Below are 23,429 nucleotides of genomic sequence, written 5' to 3'. Positions count from 1 at the left end.
TTATTCAAAAAAATTTAATTTGCAATAAGTGCGTTTGATATAAACATATTATTCAAAAACAAAATAGCTAGTTAGATACACTCGTTAAATTTCAGTAAACTAAATGTTCTTATTAAAAGCATAACTATTCAAAAAATATAAGATTAAGCGTTTGTTATTAAAGTTTACTAAAAGTTTTATAAATTATAATAAAAAAATTAAACAGAATTATTTCTTTATTATACTAACACATGTTTCTTCAACGGAGCTCTGTAAAAAATAATTACTGTAAGGAAAGAATAGAAGCTAAAGTAGGTGTATATAAGTGTTTATCAAAAATAAAAACCATAGATTATTGCAGATTAATGGTTAAAAATAGATACAATATATAATTTTAAATCTGACTATTATAAAACTGTATAATATTTATAATTATTATATTATAAATAAAAACATTAACACTTGTTTTCAAACTTAGTTATCAAACTTAAATATTTTAAAAAATAGGTTTTATCTAAACACAAAAATGGAAAAATATTTTTTTGAATTTTGATATTGTTTTTGTTACACAAAAATGTGCTTCTACAGACCCTACTTGTCTCAATGAGGATTCTAAAACTTTTTTTATTAAACTTTTTTACTGGGTTGTAGCGTTACTACAGTAAGTTTAAAAAAAGTGAAACTATGAAAATAAAAATGCCTTAATTGCTAAAACACCTAGTACAAATAATTCAAAGTTTAGATTAAATAATAATTAAGATTTAAAAAAACATGTACTTATTACCTTATTATCGATTATAGCAGTGGTCTTTTCATGTCTTAAACAGTTCTGTCATTTATTGAAACATTATGTGCTCACATCTAAGTAATTGTGTCTTTATTTTTACTTTATTAGGGCTCCTATGCCATCAGGCTACACTTTGTTATTTTTTAGATAAAAAAAACCTTTCTCCTTTTTAAATAGTAGATGACATTTTTGTGTTTTATATGATTTTAACTTAATGAGTTTTTTCCAAATGACAAGCACAATAAGCACCCAAGGCAATTTTTTTATTCAAACAGTTCTTTATTTTTAGTTAACTTTGGTTAATCATTAAAGAGCAGTTGAATTTACATATGATGGTTTTTTTTGTGTTTGTGTCATCCATGGGTTTTGATCTTGCAATGGTTAACCCCTACAGAAGTTGTCATTAGGACCTACACCATCAGGCCACATTTTATGGCTTGACTTTTGCATATATTTTTCAGGGTTACCACATACTCAGGACAGTTTCTTTAATTTTTGTAAATTGAAGATGACTCAGGCTAACTAGGCTAGTTGAAAAAAAAACTCTAGATAGTTTAAAGGTTTAAAAAATCTAAAACCAATTTTATTCTAAAGCTTTAATGAGATTTAGTTGTTTCAGCTTAAACATTTTGATATTTTATACTCAATTTTGTTTAAAAACTTTGTTTTCTTTAATTTTGAAAAGTTATTATAAATTTATCTAAGATATTTTTCAAAGGATTTAAAAAACTCAGGATGAATCAGGACAGTTTAATGTCGTTCTGGATAGCTTTTGTTGACACAAAAAGTGGCAACCCTGTTGATTTGATAAAGAGTCCTATCTGGTTTCAGTTGGACCATTTTTTTCAAATCAAGATACAGCTGGAACTGGGTTCAAATCCATTTTTCAGATTAAAACTTAGTAAGATCCAGATCTTGGTAAGCTATTGCCAGATCTGGTGTTTGGATCTGTAGAACACTAATTCTGACTATAATTTTTATACTAGAGTATAAAAATAATTTTCAGTTGAGATGGAATAAAAAACATATTTTCTTTCAAAACTCTTTTCTCTCTAAATCCTTATTTATAGGTCAAAAAGTTTTCTGTAAGTATAAATATTGAATCAAGTTTTTAATTTTGTGCCGGAAAAAAAAAGTTTTTCTAGTATAATTATGTATATGTTACAGTTTCTGAAAATATAAAACTTTTGAAAGTCCATTTTTAATGTTCTGTAAAACAGGATGCGTAAATTATTATAAAAAAACACTATGTTACAACTATCTACTTTATACTTATTGATTAAAAACTTCTGATTTAAAATTTAAAAACTGCTTTACATATGCTATAAGCTTTAGTAATGTAACCATTCAAAAACATCTCCGAGCAAATATAAATAGCAGTATAAAATAGTTTTATTGGTTCAAGCATTTTTAAACAAGTTATAAAGCTATGCACAGTTGATCACTAAACAAAAAAATTGCACACAATACATGTTCTATAGTACAAAACTGATAAGATAGTAGTTAATACATGTTTAGTAGTGTAATATGATAAGTTAGAACTTGGTAAGAACTACAATGTATGTATTTTGAAATTAAATTAACATAGAATTGGTTACTATTTAAAATATTTTCACTACTAATAAGTTCATTGCACAGTTACTGTTAGTTTAATTTTATACTTACTACTCTGCACACTTTTATGCATAATGAACTAAAACAATATATTCTCAAACAGAATCAAAATAAAAAGTATATGATATTAATGTTTTATCATGATTACAAATGATGATGTCGTCAATGATTTTTTTTGTAAGCAGTTACCAAAAGTTGAATTGCATGCCCATTTAAATGGTTCAATAAGTGATTTGTGTTTGTTAGATCTTTTAGAAAAAAAAGACATAACAAACTTTCAAACTGCCAGTACAGTAATAAGAAAAGGTGATCAAAGATCCATGGAAGAGTGTTTTGATATATTCAATATTCTTCATGAACTCGTTGATGACGTTGATAGCCTGAAAGCTGTCACAGATTGTGTTCTAAATGAGTTTATGAATGACAATGTGGTTTATCTTGAACTAAGAAGCACACCAAGAGCAAACCCTAAAACAAATCTAACCAAACGATTATATGTTGAAACTATTTTAGACTGTATCAGAAGGCACAACTATGAACATAAAGATAAAATGGTTGTGCGTTTTCTACCTTCTGTGGACAGAAGTAAATCTGTGGCAGAAGCGTGGGAAAATGTTAAGCTAGCTGAAGAGTACTTTAATTCTTCTGATTCTTTAGTTCCTGGAATAGATCTCAGTGGAAATCCTTACAGTAATACTAATGATGGTAATAACATCATTCCTCCACTACTGCATGCTAAAAATGCCGGATTAAAATTAGCAGTTCACTTGGCAGAAATAGAAGAAAAAGAACTTGAATGGAAAAATTTTCTTGAACTACCTCCAGACAGAATTGGACACGGTACTTTTTTAAAGTGTAATCAAGAGTTAAGTTCTTTTGTTAAAGAAAAAAAGATACCATTAGAAATTTGTGTAACGTCAAATGTAAAAACTAAGACATCGCCTTCTAATATTAAAGATCATCATGTGGGATGGTGGATCAATAAATTTTCAGAACCATCTCACCCCTGCACACTCTGTACAGATGATATGGGTATATTTAGCACTTCTCTTTCTCATGAGTATTACTGTGTAGCATCTGCTTTCAATTTATCTAAAGAAGAACTTTTTGCTCTATCACTTAATTCAGCCAACTATATTTTTGCTGATGAGTTGACAAAAAAGGACCTTAAAACTAATATGACTTTACGTTATGAATCTTTGTAGTTTTGATTATTTTTTTAATACAAATAAAACAATTAAAATAAGATATTTAGTTTGTTTGTATTTAAACTAGTTGAAATAAACAATTTAAGTACTTTAAGTTATTTGGTTTTATTGACTTAAAAATGTTAAATCATTGCTGTATTTAAATTTTGTCTAACTTATGTTTTGTTTTTATGTGCCAAAATTTTACTACGTTTAAAATAGAATCTTCATAAGTTAATTTTATTTTTAAAAGATCTATACAATTCCTTTTTTATTTGCAATCGAACTTTTTATATTTTCTTTTTATTGTGTTTGATGGACAAAACAGTTTATCGAGATTTAAAAGTTTGTAAAAAGGGAAGCGTTTGTCAACTAGGTTTATTTGCAATTTTTGTGTATGTTGCTATTAATTTAATATAAAATACTTCATTAACTTTAGTTGAACAGTGTAAGCAATTTGTTATATTTTTTTCATTTTAAATGATAACAACAAAATTTAGTTAGTTATTGTATCAAACGCTTTTTTACAATTTATTTAATTTAGTTATTTACAATTGCTGCATTAAATACCTCTTAATACTTTTAACATTATTTTTGATTTTGTAAATATATCCAGTGAAACATCAGAAATTTATGTGTAGATAAGTAGTTCTATATAAGGGGACATAACTGAGTTTGTTTTGAGCTAAGTAAATACAAAGGTTCAAAATTTTTTTAATCAACTATGTTTATTTATTTCTAAAACAAAACTTTAATACTATAATAAGATCTGAAGTTTACAATAATAGTTTTTAATTATGATTTATTGAATAATGTTGTAAATATTTTCAATATTTTCAATATAACTTTTATTTTATGACTAAATTCTTATTACTTGAGAATAGCAGGAGAAGCGCAACATAATTGGGTCTTGCAATTTGCACAACGTAAGATTTTTACTTAAAATACAGTAAGTCGCAAAGTTAATTGTATAATTTAGTATATAAAACATTACTATAAACATCTTAAACATGTTTTATTTGTCAGCCATTAAAACTAAAAAAGGTCTATGATAAATTTTGTATTGTGCGATTGTATTCAAATTTTTATTAGACTTAAAACTCACTGGGCAGAGCAAAAAAGTCTATGAAATTTAATAAGTTTTGTAAAAAAAAACTTATCTCTCAGTCATAACATATTTATTAAGCCATTTTTTAGGCAATGACTGACTTGGTGTTGTTAATAAGTTTCAGGACTAGTTTAGTATTTGCTCGCAAAGACTAAAGCTGTTCGACACATTAGTAAGTTGTAAAGGTTATTTTTTATAGGCACACCGGAACTAAACACAAACTACACGATATTTTGGTCAGAGTTGCCATTGTGGCTATGAGCTCATCTCCACAACTGAGTTTGTTTAAGCGGGACGGCTGTAAATAAGACTATCTGAAGTCTAGCTTTTTTTTGGCTTTTGTATACTAATAAATGGTTAATGGCAGTTTAAGTGTAAAACGAAATTTATATACCTAATGTGATACTCAAATCTGCCCAAGACCAAGTTATTGTTTGTTTGTGATTTTTCTACGGCATCAAGTAGATAAAATAATCGAACTATTGTCTATAAAATCTACTAGTTTTTAATACACATGTAAGTTTAAAACGTTTTCAGGAGTGCTACTCCCTTTGTCAATGAAATTATAAAATAAAGTTTCTTGAAAAAAGGACTAGAACTCCTGAAAACGTTTTGAACTTTTAATAATAGTTTGTAGATATTTTACCAATTGAATTGTAAGAAAGCATGGAAATACAACAGGCTACATTAGTTTGTTTATAAATTACATATAGCGTTATATTCCGTAACACAAACAGATTTTAAGTACCACTTAGTTCTACATTCACAGTCTCGCAACGTTTTTATACTTATGTATTTATTTAGAGTTTATAAATAAAATATTACGAATAAACAAACTTACTTCAAAAATGTTTTATGTCTGTTTTGTCTTAGTTATTTTTATTCATTTAATACTTAATGAAACAACTTAAATTAAAGCTTGATAAGTAAAAATTTTATGTAGAATCTTTTTATAACGATACAGTAGTCAACGTTTTGTATGGTGCATTAACGGTATTTTTAACTTTAAATTGAATTATTAGTTTTTACTATACTGATCAGAACTTAAATAATACATTAAATTTTTATTAAACCTCTCATGAGTTTGCATTAAGTTTTAAATAGTTGTTTGAAACTTATGACTTTAAAAACTAAAACGATAAAAAGCACTGCTTATTTAAGAGTGAAATCACATTTAAAAAAGCTATTTTATACCATGTCAGCAAAGAAATAAATACTTTCTTGCATGAATTAAAAAAAAGTTAAACAGTTAATACTTCAATTACCACTTAGTTTACCAAAATCTTGCGTTAAATTACTGATTTTTCTAATTAAGTAAAGTTTTTTTTTCTGAAAGTAGAGCCTAAAAAGTATGTTTTTCAACTTATTGCTACCTGCAAGTGACTTCTTTTAGTTATATGGTACTTTATTTAAAAAAGCTGCCGGGTTTTTTCATATAACTTCCTCGTTATTAAATTATAACTTTAAATGAATAGCTTTGGTAAATATTTTTTGCTTTGAATTCACACTTTGAAGTGCCTAAAGTGCGTATTGTTTAAATATAATTTTAAGTACTTTTTTCAATAAAATCTAAAATTTTATTAAACTTATTGAGTAAAACGTCTTGACCGTGCTAATGTGTCACTCTGCGCTAAAGTGACACTCTATGCTACCTGTGGTAAAGTGTTGCAGTACGATTCTGACACCTACCTGCGGCACCGACTGCAGTCAAGAAAATAAACTGAGACATGGTTGAAAATAAAGTTTTTACATTAAAAATCTAACAATATTTTAAACGCTATATTAGCAAGAAAATAAGTTGTTGTATGTTCGGAACTAACGGCTACATAAATGTTTAACTATAATGATTAGTAAACCATACTATGGATACATAACGTCCTGGACAAGACGTTAAAAGGTTTCCGTGGTGTACGACTCGATAACCGAAAGGTTTTTCGCAAACCAGTTCCTTGGACTAAATATTTTGAGCGTATTTTTCGTCATTAAAAAACAAATAATTCTGTTTTTTTTCCAATTAGTTTCAAAACATTAAAATAAACATACAGTTACAGATATTTTTTCAAAATTTACAAGCAAAAAAAAAAAACTTATTAAACAAATTTAAAGATATTAAAAAATACGTTTAATATTTGTTAATCAAATGTTACCCTTTTGTGTGTTTTACTTAGAAGCGGTGGAGTCGCGTGGTCTTTTTGTTAGGGACTGCTACAGATTGATATTGTCAAATTTAAAAATCCGCTAGTTTGAAACATTCAGATAAAAGTCTTAAAGGTAATATGAAGAATAGGCAAAAGAAAAAAAAAAGCTTGAATAAATTTATTAAATAATTTTTAAATTAATTGTAAATTTTTTTATATACTTAAAAAACGTCATACCTCTATATATCATTACTCTTTCTTAACAACTTTAGCTACTTTTTTTAAGTTTAAAATCCATGAAAACTTCTGTATTTGCACAATTATAAATTTACTAACTTAAAATTTACACTTAACTATCTAGTAATAAAAACAATATATTATGAGTTATTTGTCAAAACTCAGTTCCAAAGAGCAGTTTAAAACAAATTACAGTTTAGTTAAAAGTATACAAATTAAGATCAAGCTGTAAAAATTTATTTTATTAGTGGTTTAATACCAATTTAAGTTTAAAGTCAATCCATAAAGTAATCATGAAATAATACCAAAGTTTTTAAAAATTAAAATTTTATTTATTTTGATCAGAACTATAAAAAGTATTTGAAATAAAACTAAGGCAACAAGTTCTTTGTGTAGAGTGTCAAGAAGCAAAAAAAAAAAAAATCACTAAATTTTATCTTCTATTTAATTTTTTAGTAGTTGGTTACAAACTTTTTTAGCAAAATATATAAGGTTTTTAAAATTTAGTTTTACCATAATATTTTTTCTTAATAATTTCGAGTTATACCAAAAAACATTATTTTAAACCAAGCTTGAAACACTTTCTGAAGTTTTTTAGGTTGCAAGCTTAAATAATAAAATAAGAGGTAGGTATTATAAATTTTTAAAATTGTTGTTTTTTTTTTCTCCTCCAATAAGAGGCTCTTACTTTGACTGGCCTCATCTAAAAGGTTAAATTGAATTTCTAAAATCCTAGCTAAAGACAAAGGAACTTTTCGGTTATCGAGTCGTATTCTATTATTATGTTATAAAAAAATAATTATATGTAAAAAAGATTATTAAATTTTAAAAGAAAAATTACTAAAAGAATTGTCAGTGAAACACACACAAAACTATTAAGTTTTGTAGTTTTTAATAACTATGCCTTTTAGGAACTTGTTATAATTTTCGACTTTGATAGTTTTTTTCTTATGTATGTGTTGACCACTGTCGATCTTGCAACATTCAACTCAAAGAATAAATTTTACAAAGAACAATGTATAATGTTCAAAAACTATTTTTTAACTCACATAGTGCTGTAATTTATCATGCAGCTCCAAAAATAAGCTTTCCAACAACTTTTTGTATGGAAAACTTGTATATGTTTAAAATGCAGTTGACACAGATTGAGCTTGCAGCTCCAATTTACCAAATATTGGAAGATCGATTGTTAAACTTGAAAAACAAACAAATTTATCAATAGATTCAATGAAAAAAAGCAAAAATATGAAATAAATGAAAAACTTCTTTTTTCTTCTTTTTTTTTGACCAGGTGGAACACCAGCTCTAGTGTACTTCCCCACGCGACGACCCTGTTAGAAGTAGTTTATAAAAGTAAAAAAAAGCGTTTGAAGAAAGCTTAAAAAAAACTAAAAAGTTAGATTAGTAATATAATGAGCTGCAAAAGAGGTTTTAAAGCTTCTCAGCTGGTTTTTAAATTAAAACTTTATTTTTACTTTTATGAAATAGATTGCTATCGTTCCTTTAAACTATTTAGTTGTGATTCTCTTTGCATTTACTGTTGGTGTTCACTTCCCATCTAGTCTAAAAATTAAGCTATTAGTCTTTTGACATTTAAAAAACTTATTTACTTTAAACAAAAAAAAAAACAGCTGAAAACTTGTTTACTTGTTATTTGAGTTCATCAGTTCTTTTTTAACTATGAAACTCGATTTTTTTATATGATGTTTTAATTCTGGTTAGGTGTCAAATTTGCACGAGCGTACAAAATTGCACGAGGGGACAAAGTTGAACGAAGATAGTTTTGCACGAAGACACTTTTGCGCGAGGGGACAAAATTACACGAAGACACTTTTGCACGAAGGCTTACTTTTGCACGAAGATAATATTGCACGGAGGTAAATTTACACAGGTGGAAATTAAAAAAAAAAAATTTTAATAATTTTAATTTTTTGTTTTGTTTTTTATATTTATTTATCATTATTACCACTAACCCTTACCCTCGGTCGGTAAGTTTTTTTTTTTACTTAATTAATTTCTATTTATTATTTTTTTTCAATAGTAACTTTTATTATTCTTATTTTTACTATCACTATAACCCTTACCCGTGTCGGTAACTTTTTTCTCTTTGATTTTTTTCTAATTTATCTTTTACACTTTGCTGTATTTAATTTTTTTTCTGTTTATTTTTTACTTTCGTACAAAAATAACCCTCCGTGCGAAACTATCACTCGTGCAATTTTGGCCCGTTCCCTTAATTCTCTTGTCTAAAGACATTGAAGTTCAAATGATATATGTATCAACGAATTAAAAAAGTAGAAAGAGACACTATAAAAATGCTTCGGGCCGCAAAAGGCTAAATTTTCCACATATGGCCTTCCGACTTAAAAAATTGCTCACCCCCTTTCTAGAAAATAAAATCTAAAGTTTGTAAATGAAGTTCTAACAAAGAGAGTCAGTATGAAGTGTATAATTGGTAGAAGAAGTAGAAATAAATTTCAGTGGCGTAGCGTAGTATTTTGGTCAGGGGGTGCGCAAATTTTTTTTCTCAAAAAATCTTCTAAATTAAAACTTTTGTTATTAGCTATAAAAAAATCTTTTTATAAGTAATATAACTGAAATAAATTCATAAGTAAAATAAATTCGAAGTAACTGTTTTGAAAAATACTTATATTTTACAAAATTAAACAATTTAAAAAAAGTATAAATTTCCTTAGAATTACTTATACTTGCACAAATGTAAACTTACTAAATAAAAATTGTTTTTACTACTTACAGTAAACTTTATATCTTTAAAAATGAATATATTCAATAAAACGAAAGTATCTGTTTTATTTACAAAAAAATATAAATCTCTTTATTTATATACCATTTGCAACTTAATATCAATAGATTTATTCATTTTGATTTTTTATTTTTTATTACACAAATCTTTTCAAAACCATACGAGTTTCTTTGTCAAGTGATAAATTTTAAATGAAATTTGAAATTTTTTTGTTAAATGAATAGCTTAAAAATAATTTTAAATTATGACGTATGAATAAATTCAAATAAATACAAAAATTAGAGATTTAGCAATTAAAACTAAAGTTCAAGTTATGTAGCATCAAAAGAAAATTACCAATTACAAACAAATTCAAAAACAAAACCTCTATTTTACACAAGGTATGCAGATGATATATTCTTAGTCACACAAGACCAAGCTGAACTAAAAAACTTTTATCATGAAATGAACACTCTACACCCAAACTTAGAATTCACTTAAGAAAGATCCGTTGACGGAAAACTACCGTTTCTCGACACTGAAGTAAAACAAATATCAAACCAACTACACACAAATGTGTACAGAAAACCAACAGACAGAGGTCTAATAATGCAATATACTAGTATTTGTCCTAAATCTTGGAAACTCAATTTAATAAACTTTTATCTAAACAGAGCGCTTGATATATGCTCAAATTTTACCGATTTTAAAGATGAATTTATAAAAATTAAAAATTTATTACTCAAGAATCAGTATACGAAAAACCTTATAGAGTCCAAAATCAACAAATTTCTTAAAGCTCACAAAATCGACAATTCAACATTTAAACAAAATGAAAATATTAACACAAAAAATGAAAAGAAAACAGAAACCGAAAACTACTCCTATTTCACAACAGTTTACGTAGGTAGTTGTTCAATAAGATTCCAAAAACGAATAACATCCATATTTCAAAAACACAACATTAATATTAAACCGGCCTACACCAGAAAAAAAGTTTCTGACTACTTCAGCAACAAAAGTAAATGCTCGGAAGTATTTGACGCAAATGTTATTTATATATATACCTGCTCTGCAGATCAGAGCATCTCTTACATTGGAGAAACATCACGGCAAATATCCCGACGAATTACAGACCACTGCGGAACAGATAAAAACAGCACAATATTTGAACATCTTTTTAATTGCACATCATGTCAAAACTCTGACATCGTTCAAAACTTCAAAGTTTTAAAACGATGTAAGAAAAGCGAACTCTACAGCCTAGAATCAATATTGATTGATGAAGAGCGACCTAATTTAAACACGCAAGTAGCATTAAATGGAAAAAAAAATATTAACAATCTTTTAATAAACATAACTTTAGTTTTAATTGCTGAATCTCTAATATTTGTATTTATTTGAATTTTTTCATACGTCATAATTTAAAGTTATTTTTTGAGTTATTCATTTAAAAATTTTTTTTTCAAATTTCATTTAAAATTTATCACTTGACAAAGAAACTCGTATGGTTTTGAAAAGCTTTGTGTAATAAAATATAAAAAACGAAATGAATAATCTATTGATATTAAGTTGCAAATGGTATATTAATACGTTCAAAAACCTTCCTATAATAGTACTTATAAATCTCTTTAATATACAATAAAACAGTGATAACAACACCTCATTACACATAACTTGAATAAAGTTACACAGAAGTTAAAACAGACCAACTTTATAACTGTTATTACAACTTATTACAACTTTGTAAAATAATTAAAAGTATAGTTTTTAAATTAAATTCATCTGATTGTATTTGTTTTAAATGAAAATCACAAACAAAGTTTATTTCTCATAGGCCGACACGCTTTTTCTTGTATGTTTACAAAAATAAATATCAGAAAACTAGCAGTAGTCTTAACATTTATTGTAGCATAAAAAAAAACTTGTGAAATTGTTTAACTTTCCTTTAAGCGTGACGTATTTTTGTAAACTTTTTGTAGAAAAATATGTCATAAGGTTATACTACTGCGGTGCACTAATTAGTTGCGTTCTTTTTGAGTCTAAATTCTTATGTAGTTAATGAAGTTACAAAACTTTTCCTTATGGAGTTTTTCATCAACATCGGTGCGCACTTTCGCTTGCTGCGCACCAAATCAGTATATTGGGTAATTTACCTAACTTGTCACTAATTGGTATTCAAAATTTCGTTTAACTTTTCGAATACTAGATAAACATAGTTGAAAAAAGGCAAGTTAAGCAGAAAAAATAAACAATAAAGGATAAAGATATTACATTCTTTTTTTTACTTCTTTTTTTTTTTTGGTGGCACGCATGCGCCAGTGTCCCTCCCCACGCTACGCCCCTGAACTCAATTAAATTTTAAAATATTATTTAAAATATTTTTTATTTTTATTTAAAAAATATTTGGTTTTGATCTTCCGAACCGAAAGATATCAATAAAAAGTTGAACAAAGTTTCAATGTTAAACTAGACTCATTAAGCCCCATTTTACCAAAACTTGAATTTACCCTCTATCTAAAAACTTCTTATACAAAAAAACCATTAGGTATCTTAAAGATATGACAGGACAGCTTGTATTTTCGTCAATTTTTTTACCATATTTGAAGTTTTTGTGCAAAATTAAAGATATGGTTAATGTTAAGGAATAATTTTTTGAACTTAAACTAATTTTAAAGCCTTTTTCTAAAACTTTTTTGTTTTTCTTCTAACTTAATACTTCTTATAGTTTGTTTACAATTTTATAGTATTCAAACTTGAGTAAAAACATTTTGTTTATTCATTAACCTTGATGAAAAAGCTTAAACTGACTTGGAATAGCTTTTTTTTGCTTTAAAAATTAAACACTTAGTGGTTTATTATAAAATTAATTCTTACTTAGCGGTTTAGATTAATCTTAAACTAAAAAGGCTAGTATACTTAGAGATCAGTCTGAAAGCTATAAAACAACAAGCTTTTTTCATCTTTTTTAGTCCTTTTTTTTAAATTTAGGTAATAAAAGTTTATTTTCAAATTAGTTTTTAATATTTTTGAGTTAAGTAGGTTAGGGAAAAAGAGGGGTATAAAAAAAAATTAATGAAAAGCTTTAGAAATTTGCAGACATAGCAAATAAAATCAGATTGACCTATAAGTATACTTTCCCACTGAAACTAATTAGAGACTTAAATCAGAAACATTTCCGAAACAAAATTGTACTTTATTAAAAAGCATTCAATAAAATCAGTTTTAGTTCATGAGTAAGAAGTAATATCTTAGGATGTAAATTTATTTAGGATGGATAAAAATTTAACAAAAACTAAATATTTCAAGTATTAATTAAGCTTTTCATATGAGTTATAATTTAAATGTTTTTTGTCCGTAAATGTGATAAAATGAGTTTAATAACATTAATACTAACTTATTTATTTGTTTTATTAAGACATTTAACAATAGTTGTTTTAATATTTTGTTACCTTCGTACTGTCTCATAGTAAAAGGACTAGGCTCAAAGATAAAACTAGAAATGGTCATTTATTCCATTATATATGTTTTGTAGTTAGGTGGGTGTCAGAATAGCACAGCGACACTTTAGCACGGGTCGTCAGTTCAGCACGGTGCCTCATTAAAATACGGCGTCACTTTACCACGGTGCGTCACTTTACCACGGAGCGTCACTTTCTCACGGCGTCACTTTAGCACAGTAGGTCACTTTTGCTCGGTGAATCACTTTTGTATAGTGATACTTTAGCACAGGGGGTCACTTTTGCACGGCGTCACTTTAGTACGGGAGTCACTCTCGCACGGTGTCACTTTAGCACGGTGGGTCAATTTTGCACGGAACCGTATTTTTGAAAAAACTAAAGCTTTTCAATAGGAGGACTTATGAATGTTTTTACTTAACGGATGAAAATTAAATGTTAATACTCTAAATTTTTAGGATTTTCAAGCATTTATAATTTTTTTTTAATTTGTGTCAATTAGTTTTTTAAGGAAAACTTAATTTATATTTTTTAGTACTTTAAAGATTTAAAAGTATTAAATGTTTTAACACTATCTAAAATCAAACCTAAAAATTTTAAGTTTGTTATTTAATAATCGCATACATTTTAAACTAAATAGTAATAAATAATGCGATAAGATAGTAAAGATAATAACTAATCAATACGATAATATATATTTTTAAAACTAAAAAAAAGCTGAGATTTTCAAACTTTGTGAAAAAAATTCAAGAGTACAAAGTAGCAAAGTTGTTTAAAAATAAAATAAAGTTGTTTTTAGTGACTTTTAGGGCATCATTATTTACTGATTTTGTAACTTATGTAGATTTTTTTAAATATGTTTAAACCATATAATAATATAATAATCTTTACATTCTGAAGTTTTCATTTTCTTTTTTTAGGCTAGAAAAGAAAGTTAAGTAAAACTAAGAAAAGCTTTCAAGTATTAACCCTATTAATTTTTTGAAATTCTTTCAAGACATTTTAATGCAAACTCAGTTTCGGTCAAAGACCTCGTCAGTGCTTGTATAAAAAATGTTATTCAAATTTAAATTAAACCTTATAAGTTTAGTTAAGTTGACCGAAAAACATGAAAATTTTATACTATATTCTTTGAAACAACTATACTTTTTCAAGTATTGAACTAAGTATCATACAACATAAACTTGTTTTAGATCAAATTTTACTTAGTAATAAATTTAGAAAATATTAAAATACTTCCAAAGTAAAGTTCTAAATTAAGTTAGAATTTTTTACGAATCTAATGCGTGTTTACAATTAATTTTCAATTTAGTTTTTAAACACGTGTTTTGTATATTACAGAGTCTTAAGTATTACTAATTAAAGATGTGTTAACAAAACATTTTCAAATATAGGTTTTAAAAGGTTTGGTTTGTACAAAATAACGCTCAGTCAATTTTTTTTTATCAATCCGCTTCAAGCAAAAATAGAAGAGAAAGAAATGATGCTCGGTAATATACTGACGCCGTGCAAAAGTGATGCTCCATGCTAAAGTAACCCGCTATGCTAAAATGACGCCGTGCAAAAGTAACCCACTGTGCTAAAGTAACGCACCATGCTAAAGTGACGACATGCAAAAAGGACCCATCCTACTAAAAAGAAGCCGTGCGAAAGTGACCCTCCGTGCTAAAGTAGGGAACGGGTCTAAACTACACGAGGTTACTAAATTGCACGAGGGGACTAAGTTACACGAGAAAAAAATTGCACGAGTGCACAAAATTTCACGAAGCCAAGTTTACACGAAACCAAATTTGCACGAGGACGATTTTGCACCAAGGGTAAATTTTGCACGAGTTACATTTTTGCACAAGAGTTAAAAAATACAAAAAAAAAAGAAGTTACTGACCGAGGTCAAAGGTTAGGAGTAACAGTGATAGTAAGAAAAAGAAAAGATACTAACAAAAAATATTAAAATGAAATAAGAAAAAAAAAAGTATAAAAAAAAGCTACCGACCGAGGGTAAGGGTTAGCGGTAACAGTGATAGTAAAAAAATAAAAACAATAAAAATAAAAATAAAAAATTTAAAAATACTATTGAAAAAAAAAACACTAAAAAAAAAAAGTAACTTACCAACCGAGGGTAAGGGTTAGAAATAACAGTGATAGTGTCGCATCAGGGTTTCTACTTATACACTATTATTGGCCTGATTTATAACGCAACGTTCGCTTTAACTTGTAAAGTAGATGCCCCAAGATAACGCTTAAATTATAGTAGACTTAAATAAACTAATATGACTTATTTACTATTTACTAAAGGTTTAATAAATCAGTTACTTATACTAGTCTAAACGTAGTTCGAATCTGTAATAATGGTTATATTTACAATGAAATTGCGAAACAAAAAGATGATAAAAAACTGCACAACATAAAACTAATAAATCGAATTATCAATTCTTTTAAAACACAATACGAAAAATCAAAGAAGTCAAAAACTAAACGTTTAAACCAAACTCAAAAAGTGTTCTAAAATCGAAATAAACTCGCCAAACTAGCTTGAAACCATTCACAACGACAAGCAGCGAAAAGCCGCCATGACTTAAGCTGCCGCTACGCAGCAACAACTTAAGTGCCCAAATTACGCGCGATATTCTTAATTTATACTCGCTTGAGAGAAAAGAAGAAAATAAAAAAGAGACAATTACCGCGTAAGCGGCACAATAGTAAAAAAATAACTAAATTAAAAACTTTTACAGTTAAAATTGATACAGAAATTCAAAAATAAATAAGTAAAAATTTTACCGTGCAAAAATGTCTCCGTGCAAAATTGTCTGCTCGTGCAAAAGTGACCCTTCGTGCTATATGACGCACCGTGCTAAATTGACACCGTGCTAAAATGACGCGCCATGCTAAAATGACGCACCGTGCTAAAGTGACGCCGTGCAAAATAGACTCACTACGCTTAAGTGACGCACCGTGCTAAAATGACGAGGTGCAAAAGTGACCCACCGTGCTAAAGTGATCCTCCGTGCTAAATAAACGCACCATTCCAGAGTGACGCACCGTGATAAAATGATAATTAAAAAGCTAATTAATGGCGGAACTAAAATAAATAATTGCCCCATTTTTTAGATATTTCCCCTTTATTAGTTACTTACATATCAACTTTATCGCCACCTTACTTATTAACGCCCCCTGATACACAAAATCGCCCCTTAAAGACAGAATTGCGCACTTGAAGTAACCTTATTTAATATTGTTTTCTACTAAATAGTAAGTAATTTTGTACTTATTTTGACTTTTGTAAAACTTCAGGCTTGTAATATATTTGAAACAACTTTTTATTGTTATCACTTGTTTTCTAATTTTATAATAATTTTTGACAAGTAATTGCTAACTCCAGTTACTTTTTTAGAGTAACAATGTGTAGGAAATTTTGTAAAATTTTTAAATATTGTTAATAATTGATTCATGTAAAATAATATTTAACAAAAAATATGTCATCAAATACAAACACGTTGATATTGGAATTTATTCTCTAAATCTTCAATTGTACAATTAATTAAAAATACTTTAATTCATTTAAAGCTAATTTAAAACAATAAATAGACTAAGTACAGTGTTATACTATTGCATTAGAACAGTTCAAAAACACTAAAAATAGCTTATAAAACATAAAGGGTACAGTATATGAGTAATATTTTATTAAGCCGATTCACTATAAAGTTTATGTTATTAGGGTCAGTAGATATAATTTTTTTAACTCAGTTAAATAATAAAAAATGCTTTTTGGTATTATATTTTATTAAATATTTCGAAAAAAAACACGACTTCCACCTCTTTAACCGAAATAGTTGATAAAAAGTTAAACTAGTTCTTATAAAAGTTTTTATAGAAAATGAATAGTTTTCAGAATTTTAGCTATTCTTTTTTCAAAAACTATTAAACTCTCTTTTAACTTAAAAGTCCTTATGGTATGTTCACGACTTCTCAGTATCAAGCTTGAATAAAAGTGCTTTATTTATTTTAAGCAATTTGTCAAACTTACAAAACTCAGGCTGACTCAAAATATTTTTATTTCGTGATTTTTGTTGAAAACAAGTCTTAAAAGTTAGTTAAAATTAATCATTCTTTGAAACTATTTGGAAACTTAAATCAGAAATATTTTTTAAACGAAACTGTACTTTATTAAAAAGCGTTCAAAAAAAATCAGTCTTAGTAAAAAAGCTAGATGTAACAGCTTAGGATATAGAACTTATTTAGGGTAGATAGAAACTTATTAAGTTTAAGTGTAGTCCAAAATTTTTAATAAATTTTCATATGTAACAAAATTTTAATGTTTTAAGTGTGTAAGTATGACTTGTTGAGTTTAGATAACATTACTACTGTTTTAGTTTTTATACTTTATAAACATATTAAAATCAAAACAACTGATTTGTTATTATAATAGTTTTACCCTATTGCTAAACCTTTCTCTTATGTAAAAAATATATTAAAGGATGAAGACAATCTTTGTTCTTTGATATTATTACTTATAGTTTTATATTTCTACCAGCTAAATTTATACTTTAAAAAATTTTTTAAGTAAATATTTTTGCAACTTCTTATAAAAAACCTTGGATATAATTTAATATATAACAGGCAAACTCGTAATCGAAGGCTATATTAAATAATTTTCAGAATTTAAGCTAACTTTCATGATATTTTTTGTTTAGTTTTTATATATCTCTTTTAACAAAAAAGTCCTTCTGATATATTGACAGTTTTTTCAGTATAAAGCTTGAATGAAAGTTTTTTAATAAATTTAAAGCACTTATTGACTAGAGCTGACACAAGCTAGTTATTTTGCTTTAAAAATGGAAAAATTTGTGAGTTATAGCAAAAATACTTTAAATTACTAAGTGTTTTCAAGTGGTTTTAGTTAACCGGTAATTGAAACTAATTAGAAACTTAAATCAGAACTTTTTTGGAAACAAAGCTGTATTTTATAAGAAATCATTTCAACAAATCAATTGTAGTTAATAGAGCTAAGACTCAAGAATAGCAGATTAAGGTGTAAAACTTATTCAGGATGATTTTAATATACAAAAATAATCTTTCGGTATTCTAAACATATTACAGGCCAACTCGTATTTGTTAAAATTTTTATGTTTTTTTAGGCTTTCTGAAGTTTTTTTTTGAATAAAATTAAAAATACGTTGAAAAACTGTTAGAGTCTTCGCTATTGTAATTGATTTTTTTGTCAAAAATTTATATTTCTCTTCGAACTTGTAATTGCTTGTTGTTCATTTACGATTTTTTTCAGTATTTAGCTCAGATGAAGTTTTTTTCTTTATCTTCTGGCCTTTATTCATTTGAAATACTCAAGCTGATTTAAAATTATTTATTTTAAAGCTAGTTGTTTTGCGTTTAAAATTAAAAAATTGGTGCACTAAGATAAAAAAGCATTGATTAAACTACTAAATCTTAATAATAAACAACTAATAACTGAAAGTAATTAGAAACTAAATCACAAATGTTTTTAAACCGAAATTATGGTTTATCAGAAAGTATAAAACAAAATTAGTTATAGTTAATACAGCCAGAACTAACAACTAGAATGTAAAAATAGTTAAATTTAGTTCAAGTTTATAATTAAGTTTTATAGGATAAACAATTTAATAATGTATTCTAATGCGTTTAGTGTTATAAATAGTTGTGAGCATGCTAAGTTTAGCGTTCAATACTAAGCTTATTTTTAACTTTTTAATTTATTACTGTCGAACACTGATTTGTTACATCAATATTCTTTCCTTTTACTCTTCCCAAACAGTGTCTCAAAATTTAAGAACTATATTTAGATACAAACTTATTAAAGTTTCATTGTCATCATTATTCATATTTTCTTTTTATAACTCTTGACCTTGACGATTTGGATATTAGAAACAAATCTAGATACTATTGCAACAGAATTAAATGTTTAATTCCTAAAATACTTTTAGGCTACACATTTAATACTAAACAAATGTGTCAGTTTAAATAATTAAAATTTTCTTTTGTAAAACGTCTACTTTTTTTAAATAACTATTTTCGTAAATGGCTATTAAAATTCAAAATTACAATTTTATTTTGACTTTATTAAATCTTATTAACTAACACTTTTCACAAAACTTTTATATAAAAGTAAAATGACAGAAGAAATTACTTATAAAATGTAAAGTACTACAATTAGACAGTCAGAAACTGAAGATGTTGTAGATCCCTGATCTGTAAAAGTATCCAGCAATAAAGGAATTGATTATGAAAAACTTATTGGTAAACTGAAATCATTCGTACAAGTTTGAATTTAATTTTTTTTTTCAAAACCGTTTTTCTGAGGAACGCGGTAGTTATCATAAAAATAGTTTAAAAAATGTTTTGTAATAAGTCTGTAAAAACAATATAAATTTATTTCTAGAGATAAACAAAGTTTTCCGTTTAGCTACTGATCGTTAACCACATATCTTGCTGCTTTATCACCTAAACTAAGTCTAATTTTATAAGTGCATCTTACTCATATAATGTTCAGAACAAGTCTGCCAAACTAGATTTAAGTAAAAATAAGTAGCTGTAAGAATGTATACAATGTACCGCTCTGTAGCGGTAGAGAGACATCTTACTCATTGCTTTCCTTCTCTTTTCTGAAGCTTCCTAATAAAATAACGATCACGCTTGAGCGTGGCTTTTTAGTTTTTACTGTTTTGCAATTAACTATAACTCATTTTTGTTGGCGGCTTTTTGCTGCACTTAGTTTACGAATGGTTTCGATCTTGTTAAGGCGAACGATTAGTTCGCTATTAGTTTGTTTAATGAGTTTAGTTTAAACAAGCACTTAGTGTTCAGCTTCTTTGATTTATGTTTATTAGTCTTTTAAAACAATTGATAATTCGATTTATTGGTTCATATGTTGTACAGTATTTTATCATAATTTTGTTTCGCAAATTTATTGTAAGGACAATTTCATACTGTAGACTCAATTCCATTAAACAAATAGTCAAGTTTAAATATCTAATTGATTGTAAACCTATTTCAATAAGTAGCAGCTTAGGTTCAATCTACACTTATAATCTATTAGAGTAATAGTACAAGTTTAATTTACATTTGATATATCGACTTTATTAATTAGTTAAGTCATTCTAAACATTAGCTTAAGAGACTATCTACAGATATTGTTATAATAGCGCGTTAAGTCAGTAATAGCCAGGCCCGCGTATATAACTTAGTAACAATATTCGGAGACGGTTTAACAAAACTAAATACAATTTGCAGTTAAGTTCGGATCAGAAAGAATCAGTGAAGACGTGCTCTAATTTTTCAAGAAATTCTTGACAAAAGAATACAAAAATGCATACCTTTCTTAGATGAAAAACATTGTTTTCTCATAGGTTGTTTATAACTACTTATTATATGCGAAGCTTTCTAAAAAACATCAGTTTTAAAGTAATGTAAACAGAAACGTTTAAAACATTTAAAGTTTTTTTTTTTTTAATTTAATTTTGTTTATAATAATGCAACTGTTTTCTGTATTTATAGTTAGACTTATAGTTAGATATTACCTAGAAAATATAGAATTATCTTAAGAAAATTATATTGCATAGTTAATATAATAAAGAAAATCTAATCATGAACTAGTATAACTGTTTGCAAAATTTGACTATTTAAAAAGATTAAAAATTACTTGAAGAATTACCGTAATTTTTTATTCAAGGAATTGGATCAAATTTTGACCAACTACATAGCTGGAAAGCATTTTTACTTGTACACTGGACGTGGACCTTCATCTACTGACATGCATCTTAGTCATTAGTGTCTTTCAAGTTCACTCAGTTAGTTAAACTACAGTTAATAGTACAATTTGATATACTGTTCATTTTTAGAGACAAAATCTTTAAAAAGTAATTATTTTATCATTAACACTATTTATATTGCTTATTGAACGGTAAAAATAACCGCTTAAAAGGTTTGGCCGTTTGATTTTGTGTACAAAAAAAAATTCGGCTATCGAATCGTACACCACTTATAACAAGTAAATACTATATGTTATATTAAGTTAATCCATATAAGTCGTTTGCTTTTCATTTATTTAGCTACTTAAATAACTATTAAATATTACACTTACCTTACTAAACATTTAAATTGCGGAAAAATTGTTTGATATTGTTGAATTTTTTCTACCAGATGGCTTCAGAAAGTGTTTGATGTGCCGTTAGTCATTTAGATGACTACGATGAAAAATTCTACTTCAAAGACGGCAAAGACCTTAATAATTACACGGATTTAGATTACGAAAAAGCCAAAGATATTATCGCGTGCGGATTTGACCCGGACAAAACATTTATTTTCACTGATGTTGAATATATAACTAAGGACACGTGTAAGTAGCTATTGAATTGTATAGTTTAAAACAAACATATTTCCAAACAGTTAGGTCTATTTATTAAATTGTGTTTAAAACGGGCTATTAAATTATTCATGTTATCATTTTTTCTTTCGTTAGAAAACCAATGACAAGATAAAATACAAACTAAAAACAAACATAAAAATTTAAGTTTATATAAAAATAAATTTTGTTTACAGAAACGAGTTCTTCAAGAATATTATAAAGTTTAAAAAAGCTGTTACATTAAATCAAGTAAAAGACTGCTTTGGTTTTGAAGGAGACAATAATATTGGTTAGTTGAAAACTTGACTATTTTCTAAAACATACAAACAACGTTTTTTTCAAATAGTTAAGCTAAAAGATATAAATTCGTTGTTGTGCAATAAAACAAATAAAAAGTTAATTTTACATATACATATGTTATTATATTTCAATTCAAAGATTAACACTAAATAAATATATACAAGTTTTATTCTAGGACAAGTAAGCTTTCCACCAATACATGCTTGCCCTTAATTTTCTTCCAGTTTTCCACACATTTTTAACAGATGTAAAGATGTGGAATGCCTCATTCCATGCGCTATCGATCAGACAATGTACAAATATTTTATTAACTTAACTATTATTGTTTAACTAAATTATAGTTATAATACCCACTAACAGTTCTAAGATATAATCAACGGTATACTAAAAATTCCAACCCACGATCATTTTCCACCCGAACAATTCCCACCCAAGAGTTATTTTATTTTGATTTTTTGTTTATAAACTTTTTATTTATCTTTTATTTATGTTCTTCATTTTTTACTACCACTGTTACCCCTAACCCTTAGTCGGTAAACGGTTTTGGATTTGGTCGGGTGAGAATTGTGCGCGGGTGAGAAATTATTTCGGGTTGGAACTGAGCGGTTCCCACTAAATATGTATGCATGTGTCAATATCTTATCCATAGAGCAATCATCAAGTTATCATAAAATAATAAAACTACATGATATTAAATTATTTTTAACTTATCAGTAATTAAAACTTTTATGTTTCATCTTAATTCATACTTCCGCTTGACAAGGCATTATGCATCAATTTTGGGATTCAAAAAGCCTGCTCTGAATCACTCCGTATTTTTCCCGGCATTATAAGGAGCCGTCTCTAAGATGAGTGCTTCAGATGAAAACAGTGGAATTTTTCCAACTGATACTTCCCAACAAATAAAAACAAGGTATTACTTTTAAAACTTATTCTTTGTGAAGGGTTTAACGTGTTAATTTTAAAAGTTCTAATTTAACTACATTCTTAAACATTTACCTAAAACATGAATTTGAAAAATTTCACACAAATCAATAAGTACGCATTCAGTGGATGCCAAGACACAGTTAAATTGCACCGAAAACATGGAGGAAATGTCGAAGTTGATGTGTGCATTAAATATCTAAATTTCTTTTTAGACGATGATGAGGAATAAGATAAAGTTAAAACTGTTAGTCATGTTAAAGCTTGCTTCAAACTTGCTAGTTAAATTAAAACTAATGTTATTAGCTAATTTGGAATTGTTTTAGAAGCTGCTTAATTTTCATATTAATATTAGGTATATGCTAAAGGGAAACTTTTATCGGGGGAACTCAAGAAACGTCTGGTTGCAGTACTTCAAGTACTTGTAGCGAATAATCAAAAGAATAGAGAGAAAGTAGATGAAGCGACCATAGAAAAGTTTTTTAGCTGCAAACGATTCTCATGTGCTGACTACTATACTCCCAAAAACAAAATAAAACCTTTTAATCAACAACACTTATGCAGCTATGCTATTTGA

General features: G+C 27.0%; 1 protein-coding gene and 1 pseudogene across 1 annotated transcript; both read left to right on the top strand.

Moving 5' to 3' along the window:
• Nucleotides 1-2,493: 2,493 nt before the first annotated feature.
• On the top strand, nucleotides 2,494-3,585 carry LOC145841452 (N6-Methyl-AMP deaminase-like). Its single transcript, XM_082948812.1, has one exon. It carries the CDS (start codon nucleotides 2,521-2,523, stop codon nucleotides 3,583-3,585), a length of 1,065 nt encoding a protein of 354 aa, XP_082804938.1. The 5' UTR covers nucleotides 2,494-2,520.
• A 14,498-nt stretch (nucleotides 3,586-18,083) lies between these two features.
• Nucleotides 18,084-23,429, top strand: LOC145841450 (tryptophan--tRNA ligase, cytoplasmic-like; annotated as a pseudogene).

Source organism: Thalia democratica, chromosome 7 (genome assembly GCF_965202585.1).
Source record: "Thalia democratica chromosome 7, ktThaDemo2.hap1.1, whole genome shotgun sequence".
NCBI classification, from domain to species: Eukaryota; Metazoa; Chordata; class Thaliacea; order Salpida; family Salpidae; genus Thalia; species Thalia democratica.
Note: the sequence above shows the minus strand (reverse complement) of the source record. Positions and strands in the feature narration are given on the sequence as shown.

What these genes read in the sequence shown, in the direction of transcription:
- LOC145841452 (XM_082948812.1), top strand. Translation starts at nt 2,521, where the DNA reads ATGATTACAAATGATGATGTCGTCAATGATTTTTTTTGTAAGCAGTTA.